The sequence below is a fragment of the Spermophilus citellus genome, assembly GCF_964194105.1.
Source record: "Spermophilus citellus genome assembly, chromosome: 15".
NCBI lineage: Eukaryota > Metazoa > Chordata > Mammalia > Rodentia > Sciuridae > Spermophilus > Spermophilus citellus.
Window position 1 is genome coordinate 25,234,058 of NC_138195.1, and position 18,793 is coordinate 25,252,850.

Genomic DNA, 18,793 nt, shown 5'->3' on the forward strand with positions numbered 1-18,793 from the left:
GACACTTCCCAATTCCTTTGTTAGTATAGTATACTTCCATCCCCGTTCCTGTCAAATAGTGGGAAAGCTTCTTTGAAATCTGCAACCTGCCCTTCAGCTAGATGGTCAGCCACGCTGCAAGGATTACCAGTTTCTGAGACTCAACCACATAAATACTGGGCTCATTCGCTCCACTCAGATCCCACACTTTTAAAATGTCACATAGCATGAATAGAATTTTAAACGTCCGAAGATATCAAACATGTTTACATTTATTTTGGTTTAATTATTATAAGTTGTATTTATTTTGTTTCCATTTTACTTTATTTTTAATCATATAAAAAAATATATATATATATATATATATATATTTTCAATTGGCACATAGGCTTGAATTTTAGGCATTTATTGAAAACTTGCGCTTGCCATGTAAATGGATTAGACCCCTTAGCCGGCACACCAACTTCCCACACAAAGTCGTCCACTGAACCAAGAGGCCCAGCAGTCTTTGGAGAAGCTGCAGCCTGACCCGTCTTCTCCACCATCGCCCAGGAAGGATGAGAAAAGGCAAGTGGCGAGCTGACTCACAAACCCATGCTTGGGCCGGTGCTTTCCTCTTCTTCATCTTTTATTCCCATGAGTCCCAGGCCAGAGAGGGATCCATGAGGGCTAGTGGTTCCTGGCAGGAGGATGACGCAAAGGGTACCCGGGCTCAGGCTTCGGTAGAGCCTTCCAATCCTGCGGCCCCAACGCCGGGCTGCACTCTTTGCGTTTTCCACCTTTAAATTCTGCACGGTCTCCCGCTCCGAGGGAGGAGGTCTCACTCTCAGACCTGCGGGCCTTCTTGATTCAGGTGGTGGGCTCCTAAGCCACGCGTGCAGGTGCCTGGGGGTTAGGGCCTGCCTGCCTTTCAGCTTCCAGTCCTTGCCTGTGAGGACATGGAGGGCCCTCTGGGCATTGCCAAAAGTTTTGAATTTCAGGAAACAGTATTTTTCCTGTCTTCCGCTTTGAGCATCTGGAGGCACGATCACAGCTTCCAGGCCACCAAAGAGGCTCGGCAGTTCCTGAATATGTCCTACGAAATCTTTACCTACTCCAGACAGATAAATGGTTCCTCGGTTCTCAGAATCTCGTTCCAGCTCCTTAACGAGCGTGTCACAATCGAGAGTGAGTTCTGTCACCGGTCTCTGTACCTTTATGTATACACCTTCCACAAGAAGGCCATTCAAGCACTCGATGGCCAGCTGGGCAGCTTCCAGGACTTCATACTCTATAGAGAGATGAGGCTGATGCGTTTCCAGAACAGCAGTCATTGTACGAACTGGGCCAAAGCTCCTAAACAGCCTCTTCAGAGCACTTAGGTCCCAATCTTTGCTCAATGGCCCAGCATAGATAGTGGACATCTCTGTCCACTTGATCCGCATCCTTCGGTTCACTTCCTCAGTGAGGAGAGGTGAAAAAGGCTCCAAAGAGAACCGAATAACGCTGAAGGGGTACAGGCGCACTTGCCTTCTGGCCTGCTCAAAGACCTCTCTGTTGGAAAGGCACTTAATAGTCTCACAATCTTCAGGAGACGGGAGTTCAATATCGTCTGTCTCTCGGGATACAAAAAGGAGCTTGTGATGCCCCGGATCGAAAGATCTTAAAGCACCTCTGTAGGTGTACTGGAACTTTTCTCTGACGTTTCTTGGGTCTTGGGCTCTCCACAGCGCCTCCAGATTGAGTTCTGCGACCTTCTTTGGGCCATACTTGAGGAAATACTGAGCCAACTCAAGGGTCGCGGCAGCGTCCTCTGTGGGATCATGACCGTCCCTTTCCGAACGTTGAATGTCCTTCCCCAATACAGCTTTGGCTAAGAACTTGAGCTTGAATCTTCTGCCCCGCTCTCTGGCATAAAGCAACGAGGTGTCGATAACATATGGATGGATCACGTTCAATGCTCGGAGATCCACGTCTAGGGAATGACCTACCAACACCGCATCAGGAGGAAGCAGTGCTTCTAACCGCCTCTGAACGTCTTTCAGTTTCGTCGTCACCGGCTTAAGCATCTCCTCCGTGATCCCCGAATAGCAGGTGGCGTAGTCCACAATCTCCTCATCGGGTTTCACCAACTCATCCATGAGACACGAGCCTCCTTCGGCAACCAGTGAGATGCGGGTTAGTTCTCTCCCCTTGGACGTGATGCACATTTCTCCGTCCAGCCCAAAGAGAGGGCTGTTCTCTGTGACAGACGCATCACATCTGGTAGTTACAAAGTTCTCACAGTCGGGAGAACCTTGTAACGGGAAGTCAAATGTTCTCATTTCCTCCTCTGTCAGAAGGCATCGCAGCAAGCCCACCTTCTGAGAGCCATACTTTTGAATGACCGGGTCATTCTGCAGGTCGACCTTGGGTTTTGTACCGGCAGATGGTACAGATCCTCCCATGGTCTTAGGCAGATATCCAGCCGTTTGGTTTGGTAGCCCGATAACATCAGCTAGAAAAGTAGGTGATGGAGGAGGCAAGCGGAATTTGTGTCTGAAGGCTTTTCGGAGAAATCCAAACTCCAAATAGAACTTGTAGAAGTGGAGTTGACTCATCCCTTGAAGGATGACAACCACTGTTCTGCTCAGTTGCTTTCCGTACAGAAGCTGGCACCACCTGGGTCTCTCAATAACGGGTGCAGCCAGAACTGCGTACCTGAGCAGCTCACATAGCTGTTCGTGGGTTACTTCACAGTTTTCAGCCGTTACGATGCCAGACAACCGGGCTCTCCTGGGCTCGGGATGCCTGTCCACGAGATCCAAACGGGGTATACTTGCCTCGGGCGTCCCCATCAGCCAGTCAGAGACCCGTCTCCTCTGGCTGTTCAGCCTCCCGGTCTTCTCCTTCTCGGGCTCCATGATCCCGTACTTGAGTCCTTGTTGTGGGACGCTGTCCTTGGTGTAGAAAGCTGTCCCTGGCATAGAAAGCTGTCCTTGCCTTGATGCCAATCCAGCGAGAGAAAACGTTCTTGAGAAGGAAAAAGGATGGCTTATTGCTTGGCCAGCGAAGGAGAAACGATGGTTCTCACATCAGCAGGAGTAGAGGGTTTTTATACAGGTGATTCAGAGAAAGTGAGATCAGGGAGGAGAGATCAGGAAGGAAAAGATTAGGGAAAAGAGAACCCAGAGGAGGAGACCAGGGAGGGGGAAAAGAACAGGGAGGAGAAGTTTAGGGAAAAGAAAAACAGAAGATCAGGGAGGAGAAGGGTAGGGGAAAGAAAATCAGGAGGACAAGGTTAGGGCAAAGAAGATCAGGGAGGAGAAGGTTGGGAAAAAGAGAAACAAACATGGAAGTTTCAAAGCGACAAGGGATGCAGTCAAAGCATCCAGCGAACCCCTGTTGCAACTTCAATAAAATCTTCCCTTTGTATTCCAGCCTATTGCCTTTGGGGGACCTTGACTGTGGATTACCTTCCAGTAGTTTCATGGTTTCTTTACCCAGATTCCTTAAGTTCCAGGGAACAGGACCGTGCCCTGTATTTTGTATTTCCTCAGAATTCTGCTGTATACGTAGCAAAGACTTGAAAAAGAAAAAAAAAATTGAAAAGCAAAAATAACTAAAGGTCTTCAGTGTTTCTGTACCCCTACAATCATGAGTTCCCCAACGTTACTGTGAAATACAGGGAGCAGATAAAATTGACCTAAGTTTGCTAATATGGGCTTGAGGCCTCTGTAGGTAAAATGACTACTAAAATAAAAAAGAGGATGACAGCCCAGCAGCTCTGGAGGCTGAGACAGGAGGATCGTGATTTCAAAGCCTGCCTCAGCAACTTAGAGAGGCACTAAGCAACTCTGTGAGACCCTGTCTCAAAATAAAATATATATATATAAAATACAGAATATGGCTGGGGATGTGACTTAGTGGTTGGTTGAGTGCCCCTGTGTTCGATTCCCTGTACCAAAAAAAAAAAAAAAAAAAAAAAGGATTACCGTATAAGAACCAAGGACTTTCCTCCCAAAGTCTAGTTTCTCTTTCATCAGAACACATTAAGGGGTACTTTGCCATTTGCCCCGTAGTGTGAATGGGTTCATTGATCTTATTGGGTTGTTTTCAGTGTGGCATCTTAATACTTGTGTTCCAACGTAATGATCAGATCAGGGTAATTGGCATATATGTCACTCACACATGTATCACTCCTTTGTTTTGGGAACGTTCAAAACCCTATCAGGTTTCCCCCTTCCAGTACTGAGGATTGCACCCAGGGCATGGTACATACTCAGCAATTATTCTACCACTGAGATACACCCCCCAATCAGGTATTTTGAAATATTTCATATTATTGTCAATCACAGCGATCCTACCAGGCTGTGGAATCCTAAAAGTAAGTCATTTCTCTTATCCAAGGGCACTCCCCATACCTATTAACCATCCTCTTGCCATGTTCCCTCCCCTATGCCCTTCCAGGGCTCTGGTAACCACTATTCTCTGTATTCTATCAATTTTATTTTATTTTAATTATTAAATTTAAAAAAATGTAATTTTTTTTTAAAAAAGGAGACCTTGTTTTTTGTTAACCTTATATGCATCCTGTTTAAATACCTATCAACTACACTCATAACATAAAAACATAAGGATGAAAAGCAGTAAAACCAAAACGGAGAAGAGCATTTGAATCAGGCTTTACAAGAAAATAGCATAGATCTCTTTTTGGCTCATGCTTACAGTACAGCTAGGTCCAGAGATGCAGGAAGCTCCTTGATGGAGTAAGCCACTGAGCAGATGACTCACCTGAAAGCGGCTGTGTTTTGCAAATACTTATCTGCCAGCACTGCTTTATTGCAACGGAGTCCTTGGGCTGGTTCTGAGCCTCTAACTGGACCTTCAGGACAGACACAGGCAGGATCTGGGCAGTGTCATGTGAGCAAGGGGCATAGGAGGAATGATGAATGTGGATACCGCCCAGAGCCAGCGACCTTGCTAGGTATGGAGGCAAGCTAGGCAGAAAGCGGGTGGCAGGAAGCTCTGAAAAAATTAGTTGAGGTAGGCGCAGTGTTCTAAGTGATTTTTCCTCTGGTGTTTGGAGACATGTTAAAGTGCCTTAGAAAAGTCTACTCATTTGAAAGAGGACATCCTTGTTCCAGTTTTTAGGGGGAATGCTTTCCATTTTTCTCTGTTTAGGATGATGCTGACCTTGGGGTTTGCAGATATAGCTTTTATGAGGTTGAGGTCTGTTCCTTCTATTCCTAGTTTTTCCAGTGTTTTGAACATGAAGGGGTGCTGTATTTGTCAAATGCTGTTTCTGCCTCTATTGAGATGATCATATTATTCTTGTTTTTAAGTATATTGATGTGATGAATTATGTTTATTGATTTCTGTATGTGAACCCCACTTCATTGAGGCACACTATCTTTTTAATATGCTTTTGTATGCTATTTGCCGGAATTGTATTGAGAGTTTTTGTATCGATGTTCATCGTGGATATTGGTATGAAGTTCCCTTTCCTTGATGTGTGTTTGTATGGTTTTGGTATCAGGGTGATATCAGCTTCACAGGGTTCTCTCCTTTTCATATTCCATGAAACATTTAGAGCAGTATTGGTGTTAATTCTCCTTTGAAGGTCTTATAGAACTCGGCTGAGAATCGATCTGGTCCTGGACTTTCCTTGATTGGTAGGCCTTAGGTGTATTCCCACCACAAAAATCCAACAAAGAAAAGAAAATGTTAACTATTCTGAAGTGATAGACGTGTTAGATGATTTGAGCTATTATTTCACAGCATTCACATATAGCAACACATCATGTTATGCAACTTAAGCGTAACTGACCACATGTATTTGGCAATAAATTTTGTCAAATAAAAGGGCAGTGACGATGGATTTCTTTCTTGAATGAGTAGAATTTTCTTTTTTAAAAAAATCGTTAAAATCTGTCTTAATTAGTTATACATGACAGCAGAATGCATTTATGCATTTTGATATATCGTAAATAAATAGGGTATAATTTCTCCTTTTTCTTCTGGTACACGTTGTCAGATCACATTGGTCATGCAGTCGTATGTGTACGTAAGGTAATAATGTCTGTTTCATTCTACTATTCTTCCTATGTCCATATCCCTCCCCTCCCTTCACTCGCTTCTACCTAATCTAAAGTAACTTTATTCTTCCCTAGCACCTTGGCCCTGATTGTGAATTAGCATCCACATATCAGAGAACGCATTCGGCCTATGGTTTTATGGGATTGGCTTATTTCGCTTAGCATGATGTTCTCCAACTCCGTCCATTTACCCAGAGATACCATAATTCCCTCCTTCTTTAAAACTGAGTGATATTCCATCAAATGTTACATACCACATTTTCTTTATCCAACCTAGGTTGGTTCCATAGTTTAGCTATTGTGAATTGAGCTTCTATAAATAAATCTTGGGCCTCCCGGGAATACCATAAGGCCGGTCTATTGCCCCCAGGGTTAGCATTTTCCAAGAAATCTATACACAATGGGGATGAGTCATCTCATGGCTGGTCTTAACAAGACAGGGCCATACACAATGGGGGTGAGTCATCACTGGTGTTGCAAGAAGGCAGCTTATCCAGCTTTTCCAGGTTCTCACAAGAGGGTGGAGAATTTCCTTGGGGGGGAGAGGGGTGACAATATGGCATAGGCCGCTCCCCTTCCCGACTTGTCTACCGAGTGTTCCAGGACAGGAGCACTTGGTGCGGGACCCAGAGGACCAGGCCAGGCATCAAAAGGGTCTAGGAGGCCATTGACCGCGTGATGCTTTAAGCCTTTCTCCTCCTGGGCAGTGAGAGGACTGACTCGTTGTGACCAAAGTCGCTCCTCACCAATGGCTTCCCAATACTGGTCTCATACTTAGTGTGAGATTGCCCCATCTTTTCGGGGAGACCCCTACCTCGAAACTCGCTTGGCTTGGCTTGGCAATACTCTCACTTTGGGTGAACAGACTTCTTAATGCCCCACGTTGGGCGCCAGATGTCGGGGTCTTTAGCCCCACCCCACCCCACCCGCTTCCCTCCTGACCTGCGGGAGAGATTGGGAGAGCACGCCCCGACCATGAGGAACCAAGAAAGGAAGGGCCGACTGACCGCCCCCCTCCCCCACCCAGCCCTCCCCCACGGGAGGACAATCAGACAAGCCAGGGAGACCAGTCAAAGCAGGATCTCAGTTTATTGAGAAAACACACAGCTAATACAAGGCACGGGAGCCAATCAGGATAAAGGTCAGCAGGGTGGGGAGAGTTCAGGTGTACGCCCATCTCGCAGGCCATAACGGGAGGACCCCCCCCCCCCAGCTGTACAGAGGGCGGAAGGGTTCTGAGCCTATCCTAGAGGTCATCTGGTTTTTCCTCACAACCCAGGCAGCGCCTTCTGGATGATCCCCAGGCGCTTTCTTAGCCACAGGTGGCCCCAGGACCCACCCAGAAGTGGGCAGCAAGTTTGGTTTTTCCTCCTTTCTGATGCAACATGCCCCACATGTTACATCGTGCCCTACGTCTGTGTTTCCTTTTCATTGCCATCATTGTCAGAAATTCAGGGAAGTCAATTTTGCCGTTACCACCAGCAGCTACTCCCTTAATCGTGTCCTGTAACTCGACTTCTGTGGGATTCCACCCAAGAGACCATCTCATGACACTTCCCAATTCCTTTGTTAGTATAGTATACTTCCATCCCCGTTCCTGTCAAATAGTGGGAAAGCTTCTTTGAAATCTGCAACCTGCCCTTCAGCTAGATGGTCAGCCACGCTGCAAGGATTACCAGTTTCTGAGACTCAACCACATAAATACTGGGCTCATTCGCTCCACTCAGATCCCACACTTTTAAAATGTCACATAGCATGAATAGAATTTTAAACGTCCGAAGATATCAAACATGTTTACATTTATTTTGGTTTAATTATTATAAGTTGTATTTATTTTGTTTCCATTTTACTTTATTTTTAATCATATAAAAAAAAAAAATATATATATATATATATATATATATATATATATTTTTTCAATTGGCACATAGGCTTGAATTTTAGGCATTTATTGAAAACTTGCGCTTGCCATGTAAATGGATTAGACCCCTTAGCCGGCACACCAACTTCCCACACAAAGCCGTCCACTGAACCAAGAGGCCCAGCAGTCTTTGGAGAAGCTGCAGCCTGAGCCGTCTTCTCCACCATCGCCCAGGAAGGATGAGAAAAGGCAAGTGGCGAGCCGACTCACAAACCCATGCTTGGGCCGGTGCTTTCCTCTTCTTCATCTTTTATTCCCATGAGTCCCAGGCCAGAGAGGGATCCATGAGGGCTAGTGGTTCCTGGCAGGAGGATGACGCAAAGGGTACCCGGGCTCAGGCTTCGGTAGAGCCTTCCAATCCTGCGGCCCCAACGCCGGGCTGCACTCTTTGCGTTTTCCACCTTTAAATTCTGCACGGTCTCCCGCTCCGAGGGAGGAGGTCTCACTCTCAGACCTGCGGGCCTTCTTGATTCAGGTGGTGGGCTCCTAAGCCACGCGTGCAGGTGCCTGGGGGTTAGGGCCTGCCTGCCTTTCAGCTTCCAGTCCTTGCCTGTGAGGACATGGAGGGCCCTCTGGGCATTGCCAAAAGTTTTGAATTTCAGGAAACAGTATTTTTCCTGTCTTCCGCTTTGAGCATCTGGAGGCACGATCACAGCTTCCAGGCCACCAAAGAGGCTCGGCAGTTCCTGAATATGTCCTACGAAATCTTTACCTACTCCAGACAGATAAATGGTTCCTCGGTTCTCAGAATCTCGTTCCAGCTCCTTAACGAGCGTGTCACAATCGAGAGTGAGTTCTGTCACCGGTCTCTGTACCTTTATGTATACACCTTCCACAAGAAGGCCATTCAAGCACTCGATGGCCAGCTGGGCAGCTTCCAGGACTTCATACTCTATAGAGAGATGAGGCTGATGCGTTTCCAGAACAGCAGTCATTGTACGAACTGGGCCAAAGCTCCTAAACAGCCTCTTCAGAGCACTTAGGTCCCAATCTTTGCTCAATGGCCCAGCATAGATAGTGGACATCTCTGTCCACTTGATCCGCATCCTTCGGTTCACTTCCTCAGTGAGGAGAGGTGAAAAAGGCTCCAAAGAGAACCGAATAACGCTGAAGGGGTACAGGCGCACTTGCCTTCTGGCCTGCTCAAAGACCTCTCTGTTGGAAAGGCACTTAATAGTCTCACAATCTTCAGGAGACGGGAGTTCAATATCGTCTGTCTCTCGGGATACAAAAAGGAGCTTGTGATGCCCCGGATCGAAAGATCTTAAAGCACCTCTGTAGGTGTACTGGAACTTTTCTCTGACGTTTCTTGGGTCTTGGGCTCTCCACAGCGCCTCCAGATTGAGTTCTGCGACCTTCTTTGGGCCATACTTGAGGAAATACTGAGCCAACTCAAGGGTCGCGGCAGCGTCCTCTGTGGGATCATGACCGTCCCTTTCCGAACGTTGAATGTCCTTCCCCAATACAGCTTTGGCTAAGAACTTGAGCTTGAATCTTCTGCCCCGCTCTCTGGCATAAAGCAACGAGGTGTCGATAACATATGGATGGATCACGTTCAATGCTCGGAGATCCACGTCTAGGGAATGACCTACCAACACCGCATCAGGAGGAAGCAGTGCTTCTAACCGCCTCTGAACGTCTTTCAGTTTCGTCGTCACCGGCTTAAGCATCTCCTCCGTGATCCCCGAATAGCAGGTGGCGTAGTCCACAATCTCCTCATCGGGTTTCACCAACTCATCCATGAGACACGAGCCTCCTTCGGCAACCAGTGAGATGCGGGTTAGTTCTCTCCCCTTGGACGTGATGCACATTTCTCCGTCCAGCCCAAAGAGAGGGCTGTTCTCTGTGACAGACGCATCACATCTGGTAGTTACAAAGTTCTCACAGTCGGGAGAACCTTGTAACGGGAAGTCAAATGTTCTCATTTCCTCCTCTGTCAGAAGGCATCGCAGCAAGCCCACCTTCTGAGAGCCATACTTTTGAATGACCGGGTCATTCTGCAGGTCGACCTTGGGTTTTGTACCGGCAGATGGTACAGATCCTCCCATGGTCTTAGGCAGATATCCAGCCGTTTGGTTTGGTAGCCCGATAACATCAGCTAGAAAAGTAGGTGATGGAGGAGGCAAGCGGAATTTGTGTCTGAAGGCTTTTCGGAGAAATCCAAACTCCAAATAGAACTTGTAGAAGTGGAGTTGACTCATCCCTTGAAGGATGACAACCACTGTTCTGCTCAGTTGCTTTCCGTACAGAAGCTGGCACCACCTGGGTCTCTCAATAACGGGTGCAGCCAGAACTGCGTACCTGAGCAGCTCACATAGCTGTTCGTGGGTTACTTCACAGTTTTCAGCCGTTACGATGCCAGACAACCGGGCTCTCCTGGGCTCGGGATGCCTGTCCACGAGATCCAAACGGGGTATACTTGCCTCGGGCGTCCCCATCAGCCAGTCGGAGACCCGTCTCCTCTGGCTGTTCAGCCTCCGGGTCTTCTCCTTCTCGGGCTCCATGATCCCGTACTTGAGTCCTTGTTGTGGGACGCTGTCCTTGGTGTAGAAAGCTGTCCCTGGCATAGAAAGCTGTCCTTGCCTTGATGCCAATCCAGCGAGAGAAAACGTTCTTGAGAAGGAAAAAGGATGGCTTATTGCTTGGCCAGCGAAGGAGAAACGATGGTTCTCACATCAGCAGGAGTAGAGGGTTTTTATACAGGTGATTCAGAGAAAGTGAGATCAGGGAGGAGAGATCAGGAAGGAAAAGATTAGGGAAAAGAGAACCCAGAGGAGGAGACCAGGGAGGGGGAAAAGAACAGGGAGGAGCAGTTTAGGGAAAAGAAAAACAGAAGATCAGGGAGGAGAAGGGTAGGGGAAAGAAAATCAGGAGGACAAGGTTAGGGCAAAGAAGATCAGGGAGGAGAAGGTTGGGAAAAAGAGAAACAAACATGGAAGATTCAAAGCGACAAGGGATGCAGTCAAAGCATCCAGCGAACCCCTGTTGCAACTTCAATAAAATCTTCCCTTTGTATTCCAGCCTATTGCCTTTGGGGGACCTTGACTGTGGATTACCTTCCAGTAGTTTCATGGTTTCTTTACCCAGATTCCTTAAGTTCCAGGGAACAGGACCGTGCCCTGTATTTTGTATTTCCTCAGAATTCTGCTGTATACGTAGCAAAGACTTGAAAAAGAAAAAAAAATTGAAAAGCAAAAATAACTAAAGGTCTTCAGTGTTTCTGTACCCCTACAATCATGAGTTCCCCAACATTACTGTGAAATACAGGGAGCAGATAAAATTGACCTAAGTTTGCTAATATGGGCTTGAGGCCTCTGTAGGTAAAATGACTACTAAAATAAAAAAGAGGATGACAGCCCAGCCGCTCTGGAGGCTGAGACAGGAAGATCGTGAGTTGAAAGCCTGCCTCAGCAACTTGGAGAGGCACTAAGCAACTCTGTGAGACCCTGTCTCAAAATAATATAAATATGACACAAAATATGGCTGGGGATGTGACTTAGTGGTTGAGTGCCCCTGTGTTGAATTCCCTGTACCAGAAAAAAAAAAAGAAAAAGAAAAAAAAAGAAAGAAAGAAACAAAGGATTACTGTACAAGAAAACAGGTCTTTCCTACCAAAGTCTCCTTTTGTTTCTCTTTCATCAGAACACATTAAGGGGTACTTTGCCATTTGCCCCGTAGTGTGAATGGGTTCATTGATCTTATTGGGTTGTTTTCAGTGTGGCATCTTAATACTTGTGTTCCAACGTAATGATCAGATCAGGGTAATTGGCATATATGTCACTCACACATGTATCACTCCTTTGTTTTGGGAACGTTCAAAACCCTATCAGGTTTCCCCCTTCCAGTACTGAGGATTGCACCCAGGGCATGGTACATACTCAGCAATTATTCTACCACTGAGATACACCCCCAATCAGGTATTTTGAAATATTTCATACTGTTGTCAATCACAGCGATCCTACCAGGCTGTGGAATCCTAAAAGTAAGTCATTTCTCTTATCCATTTCTCTTATCTCCCCATAACTATTAACCATCCTCTTGCCATGTTCCCTCCCCTATGCCCTTCCAGGGCTCTGGTAACCACTATTCTCTGTATTCTATCAATTTTATTTTATTTTAATTATTAAATTTAAAAAAAATGTAATTTTTTTTAAAAAAGGAGACCTTGTGTTTTGTTAACCTTATATGCATCCTGTTTAAATACCTATCAACTACACTCATAACATAAAAACATAAGGATGAAAAGCAGTAAAACCAAAATGGAGAAGAGCATTTGAATCAGGCTTTACAAGAAAATAGCATAGATCTCTTTTTGGCTCATGCTTACAGTACAGCTAGGTCCAGAGATGCAGGAAGCTCCTTGATGGAGTAAGCCACTGAGCAGATGACTCACCTGAAAGCGGCTGTGTTTTGCAAATACTTATCTGCCAGCACTGCTTTATTGCAACGGAGTCCTTGGGCTGGTTCTGAGCCTCCAACTGGACCTTCAGGACAGACACAGGCAGGATCTGGGCAGTGTCATGTCAGCAAGGGGCATAGGAGGAATGATGAATGTGGATACCGCCCAGAGCCAGCGACCTTGCTAGGTATGGAGGCAAGCTAGGCAGAAAGCGGGTGGCAGGAAGCTCTGAAAAAATTAGTTGAGGTAGGCGCAGTGTTCTAGGTGATTTTTCCTCTGGTGTTTGGAGACGTGTTAAAGTGCCTTAGAAAAGTCTACTCATTTGAAAGAGGACATCCTTGTTCCAGTTTTTAGAGGGAATGCTTTCCATTTTTCTCTGTTTAGGATGATGCTGACCTTGGGGTTTGCAGATATAGCTTTTATGAGGTTGAGGTCTGTTCCTTCTATTCCTAGTTTTTCTAGTGTTTTGAACATGAAGGGGTGCTGTATTTGTCAAATGCTGTTTCTGCCTCTATTGAGATGATCATATTATTCTTGTTTTTAAGTATATTGATGTGATGAATTATGTTTATTGATTTCTGTATGTGAACCCCACTTCATTGAGGCACACTATCTTTTTAATATGTTTTTGTATGCTATTTGCCGGAATTGTATTGAGAGTTTTTGTATCGATGTTCATCGTGGATATTGGTATGAAGTTCCCTTTCCTTGATGTGTGTTTGTATGGTTTTGGTATCAGGGTGATATCAGCTTCACAGGGTTCTCTCCTTTTCATATTCCATGAAACATTTAGAGCAGTATTGGTGTTAATTCTCCTTTGAAGGTCTTATAGAACTCGGCTGAGAATCGATCTGGTCCTGGACTTTCCTTGATTGGTAGGCCTTAGGTGTATTTCCACCACAAAAATCCAACAAAGAAAAGAAAATGTTAACTATTCTGAAGTGGTAGACGTGTTAGATGATTTGAGCTATTATTTCACAGCATTCACATATAGCAACACATCATGTTATGCAACTTAAGCGTAACTGACCACATGTATTTGGCAATAAATTTTGTCAAATAAAAGGGCAGTGACGATGGATTTCTTTCTTGAATGAGTAGAATTTTCTTTTTTAAAAAAATCGTTAAAATCTGTTTTAATTAGTTATACATGACAGTAGAATGCATTTATGCATTTTGATATATCGTAAATAAATAGGGTATAATTTCTCCTTTTTCTTCTGGTACACGTTGTCAGATCACATTGGTCATGCAGTCGTATGTGTACGTAAGGTAATAATGTCTGTTTCATTCTACTATTCTTCCTATGTCCATATCCCTCCCCTCCCTTCACTCGCTTCTACCTAATCTAAAGTAACTTTATTCTTCCCTAGCACCTTGGCCCTGATTGTGAATTAGCATCCACATATCAGAGAACGCATTCGGCCTATGGTTTTATGGGATTGGCTTATTTCGCTTAGCATGATGTTCTCCAACTCCGTCCATTTACCCAGAGATACCATAATTCCCTCCTTCTTTAAAACTGAGTGATATTCCATCAAATGTTACATACCACATTTTCTTTATCCAACCTAGGTTGGTTCCATAGTTTAGCTATTGTGAATTGAGCTTCTATAAATAAATCTTGGGCCTCCCAGGAATACCATAAGGCCGGTCTATTGCCCCCAGGGTTAGCATTTTCCAAGAAATCTATACACAATGGGGATGAGTCATCTCATGGCTGGTCTTAACAAGACAGGGCCATACACAATGGGGGTGAGTCATCACTGGTGTTGCAAGAAGGCAGCTTATCCAGCTTTTCCAGGTTCTCACAAGAGGGTGGAGAATTTCCTTGGGGGGGAGAGGGGTGACAATATGGCATAGGCCGCTCCCCTTCCCGACTTGTCTACCGAGTGTTCCAGGACAGGAGCACTTGGTGCGGGACCCAGAGGACCAGGCCAGGCATCAAAAGGGTCTAGGAGGCCATTGACCGCGTGATGCTTTAAGCCTTTCTCCTCCTGGGCAGTGAGAGGACTGACTCGTTGTGACCAAAGTCGCTCCTCACCAATGGCTTCCCAATACTGGTCTCATACTTAGTGTGAGATTGCCCCATCTTTTCGGGGAGACCCCTACCTCGAAACTCGCTTGGCTTGGCTTGGCGATACTCTCACTTTGGGTGAACAGACTTCTTAATGCCCCACGTTGGGCGCCAGATGTCGGGGTCTTTAGCCCCACCCCACCCCACCCTCTTCCCTCCTGACCTGCGGGAGAGATTGGGAGAGCACGCCCCGACCATGAGGAACCAAGAAAGGAAGGGCCGACTGACCGCCCCCCTCCCCCACCCAGCCCTCCCCCACGGGAGGACAATCAGACAAGCCAGGGAGACCAGTCAAAGCAGGATCTCAGTTTATTGAGAAAACACACAGCTAATACAAGGCACGGGAGCCAATCAGGATAAAGGTCAGCAGGGTGGGGAGAGTTCAGGTGTACGCCCATCTCGCAGGCCATAACGGGAGGACCCCCCCCCCCAGCTGTACAGAGGGCGGAAGGGTTCTGAGCCTATCCTAGAGGTCATCTGGTTTTTCCTCACAACCCAGGCAGCGCCTTCTGGATGATCCCCAGGCGCTTTCTTAGCCACAGGTGGCCCCAGGACCCACCCAGAAGTGGGCAGCAAGTTCGGTTTTTCCTCCTTTCTGATGCAACATGCCCCACATGTTACATCGTGCCCTACGTCTGTGTTTCCTTTTCATTGCCATCATTGTCAGAAATTCAGGGAAGTCAATTTTGCCGTTACCACCAGCAGCTACTCCCTTAATCGTGTCCTGTAACTCGACTTCTGTGGGATTCCACCCAAGAGACCATCTCATGACACTTCCCAATTCCTTTGTTAGTATAGTATACTTCCATCCCCGTTCCTGTCAAATAGTGGGAAAGCTTCTTTGAAATCTGCAACCTGCCCTTCAGCTAGATGGTCAGCCACGCTGCAAGGATTACCAGTTTCTGAGACTCAACCACATAAATACTGGGCTCATTCGCTCCACTCAGATCCCACACTTTTAAAATGTCACATAGCATGAATAGAATTTTAAACGTCCGAAGATATCAAACATGTTTACATTTATTTTGGTTTAATTATTATAAGTTGTATTTATTTTGTTTCCATTTTACTTTATTTTTAATCATATAAAAAAATATATATATATATATATATATATATATATATTTTCAATTGGCACATAGGCTTGAATTTTAGGCATTTATTGAAAACTTGCGCTTGCCATGTAAATGGATTAGACCCCTTAGCCGGCACACCAACTTCCCACACAAAGCCATCCACTGAACCAAGAGGCCCAGCAGTCTTTGGAGAAGCTGCAGCCTGACCCGTCTTCTCCACCATCGCCCAGGAAGGATGAGAAAAGGCAAGTGGCGAGCCGACTCACAAACCCATGCTTGGGCCGGTGCTTTCCTCTTCTTCATCTTTTATTCCCATGAGTCCCAGGCCAGAGAGGGATCCATGAGGGCTAGTGGTTCCTGGCAGGAGGATGACGCAAAGGGTACCCGGGCTCAGGCTTCGGTAGAGCCTTCCAATCCTGCGGCCCCAATGCCGGGCTGCACTCTTTGCGTTTTCCACCTTTAAATTCTGCACGGTCTCCCGCTCCGAGGGAGGAGGTCTCACTCTCAGACCTGCGGGCCTTCTTGATTCAGGTGGTGGGCTCCTAAGCCACGCGTGCAGGTGCCTGGGGGTTAGGGCCTGCCTGCCTTTCAGCTTCCAGTCCTTGCCTGTGAGGACATGGAGGGCCCTCTGGGCATTGCCAAAAGTTTTGAATTTCAGGAAACAGTATTTTTCCTGTCTTCCGCTTTGAGCATCTGGAGGCACGATCACAGCTTCCAGGCCACCAAAGAGGCTCGGCAGTTCCTGAATATGTCCTACGAAATCTTTACCTACTCCAGACAGATAAATGGTTCCTCGGTTCTCAGAATCTCGTTCCAGCTCCTTAACGAGCGTGTCACAATCGAGAGTGAGTTCTGTCACCGGTCTCTGTACCTTTATGTATACACCTTCCACAAGAAGGCCATTCAAGCACTCGATGGCCAGCTGGGCAGCTTCCAGGACTTCATACTCTATAGAGAGATGAGGCTGATGCGTTTCCAGAACAGCAGTCATTGTACGAACTGGGCCAAAGCTCCTAAACAGCCTCTTCAGAGCACTTAGGTCCCAATCTTTGCTCAATGGCCCAGCATAGATAGTGGACATCTCTGTCCACTTGATCCGCATCCTTCGGTTCACTTCCTCAGTGAGGAGAGGTGAAAAAGGCTCCAAAGAGAACCGAATAACGCTGAAGGGGTACAGGCGCACTTGCCTTCTGGCCTGCTCAAAGACCTCTCTGTTGGAAAGGCACTTAATAGTCTCACAATCTTCAGGAGACGGGAGTTCAATATCGTCTGTCTCTCGGGATACAAAAAGGAGCTTGTGATGCCCCGGATCGAAAGATCTTAAAGCACCTCTGTAGGTGTACTGGAACTTTTCTCTGACGTTTCTTGGGTCTTGGGCTCTCCACAGCGCCTCCAGATTGAGTTCTGCGACCTTCTTTGGGCCATACTTGAGGAAATACTGAGCCAACTCAAGGGTCGCGGCAGCGTCCTCTGTGGGATCATGACCGTCCCTTTCCGAACGTTGAATGTCCTTCCCCAATACAGCTTTGGCTAAGAACTTGAGCTTGAATCTTCTGCCCCGCTCTCTGGCATAAAGCAACGAGGTGTCGATAACATATGGATGGATCACGTTCAATGCTCGGAGATCCACGTCTAGGGAATGACCTACCAACACCGCATCAGGAGGAAGCAGTGCTTCTAACCGCCTCTGAACGTCTTTCAGTTTCGTCGTCACCGGCTTAAGCATCTCCTCCGTGATCCCCGAATAGCAGGTGGCGTAGTCCACAATCTCCTCATCGGGTTTCACCAACTCATCCATGAGACACGAGCCTCCTTCGGCAACCAGTGAGATGCGGGTTAGTTCTCTCCCCTTGGACGTGATGCACATTTCTCCGTCCAGCCCAAAGAGAGGGCTGTTCTCTGTGACAGACGCATCACATCTGGTAGTTACAAAGTTCTCACAGTCGGGAGAACCTTGTAACGGGAAGTCAAATGTTCTCATTTCCTCCTCTGTCAGAAGGCATCGCAGCAAGCCCACCTTCTGAGAGCCATACTTTTGAATGACCGGGTCATTCTGCAGGTCGACCTTGGGTTTTGTACCGGCAGATGGTACAGATCCTCCCATGGTCTTAGGCAGATATCCAGCCGTTTGGTTTGGTAGCCCGATAACATCAGCTAGAAAAGTAGGTGATGGAGGAGGCAAGCGGAATTTGTGTCTGAAGGCTTTTCGGAGAAATCCAAACTCCAAATAGAACTTGTAGAAGTGGAGTTGACTCATCCCTTGAAGGATGACAACCACTGTTCTGCTCAGTTGCTTTCCGTACAGAAGCTGGCACCACCTGGGTCTCTCAATAACGGGTGCAGCCAGAACTGCGTACCTGAGCAGCTCACATAGCTGTTCGTGGGTTACTTCACAGTTTTCAGCCGTTACGATGCCAGACAACCGGGCTCTCCTGGGCTCGGGATGCTTGTCCACGAGATCCAAACGGGGTATACTTGCCTCGGGCGTCCCCATCAGCCAGTCGGAGACCCGTCTCCTCTGGCTGTTCAGCCTCCGGGTCTTCTCCTTCTCGGGCTCCATGATCCCGTACTTGAGTCCTTGTTGTGGGACGCTGTCCTTGGTGTAGAAAGCTGTCCCTGGCATAGAAAGCTGTCCTTGCCTTGATGCCAATCCAGCGAGAGAAAACGTTCTTGAGAAGGAAAAAGGATGGCTTATTGCTTGGCCAGCGAAGGAGAAACGATGGTTCTCACATCAGCAGGAGTAGAGGGTTTTTATACAGGTGATTCAGAGAAAGTGAGATCAGGGAGGAGAGATCAGGAAGGAAAAGATTAGGGAAAAGAGAACCCAGAGGAGGAGACCAGGGAGGGGGAAAAGAACAGGGAGGAGCAGTTTAGGGAAAAGAAAAACAGAAGATCAGGGAGGAGAAGGGTAGGGGAAAGAAAATCAGGAGGACAAGGTTAGGGCAAAGAAGATCAGGGAGGAGAAGGTTGGGAAAAAGAGAAACAAACATGGAAGATTCAAAGCGACAAGGGATGCAGTCAAAGCATCCAGCGAACCCCTGTTGCAACTTCAATAAAATCTTCCCTTTGTATTCCAGCCTATTGCCTTTGGGGGACCTTGACTGTGGATTACCTTCCAGTAGTTTCATGGTTTCTTTACCCAGATTCCTTAAGTTCCAGGGAACAGGACCGTGCCCTGTATTTTGTATTTCCTCAGAATTCTGCTGTATACGTAGCAAAGACTTGAAAAAGAAAAAAAAATTGAAAAGCAAAAATAACTAAAGGTCTTCAGTGTTTCTGTACCCC

General features: G+C 46.7%; 3 protein-coding genes across 3 annotated transcripts; all 3 read right to left on the reverse strand.

Moving 5' to 3' along the window:
* Positions 1–563: 563 nt before the first annotated feature.
* On the reverse strand, positions 564–2,861 carry LOC308634508 (RNA exonuclease 5-like; the record flags this gene model as incomplete). Its single annotated transcript, XM_081268366.1, has 1 exon — positions 564–2,861. One exon carries the CDS (start codon positions 2,859–2,861, stop codon positions 564–566), a length of 2,298 nt encoding a protein of 765 aa, XP_081124492.1.
* Positions 2,862–8,162: 5,301 nt separating this feature from the next.
* Positions 8,163–10,460, reverse strand: LOC308634522 (RNA exonuclease 5-like; the record flags this gene model as incomplete). The annotated part of the gene is made up of 1 exon (XM_081268378.1): positions 8,163–10,460. One exon carries the CDS (start codon positions 10,458–10,460, stop codon positions 8,163–8,165), a length of 2,298 nt encoding a protein of 765 aa, XP_081124504.1.
* Positions 10,461–15,770: 5,310 nt separating this feature from the next.
* LOC308634621 (RNA exonuclease 5-like) lies at positions 15,771–18,068 on the reverse strand (the record flags this gene model as incomplete). Its single annotated transcript, XM_081268619.1, has 1 exon — positions 15,771–18,068. The coding sequence occupies one exon, from the start codon at positions 18,066–18,068 to the stop codon at positions 15,771–15,773; it is 2,298 nt and encodes a 765-aa protein (XP_081124745.1).
* Between the last annotated feature and the right edge of the window lie 725 nt (positions 18,069–18,793).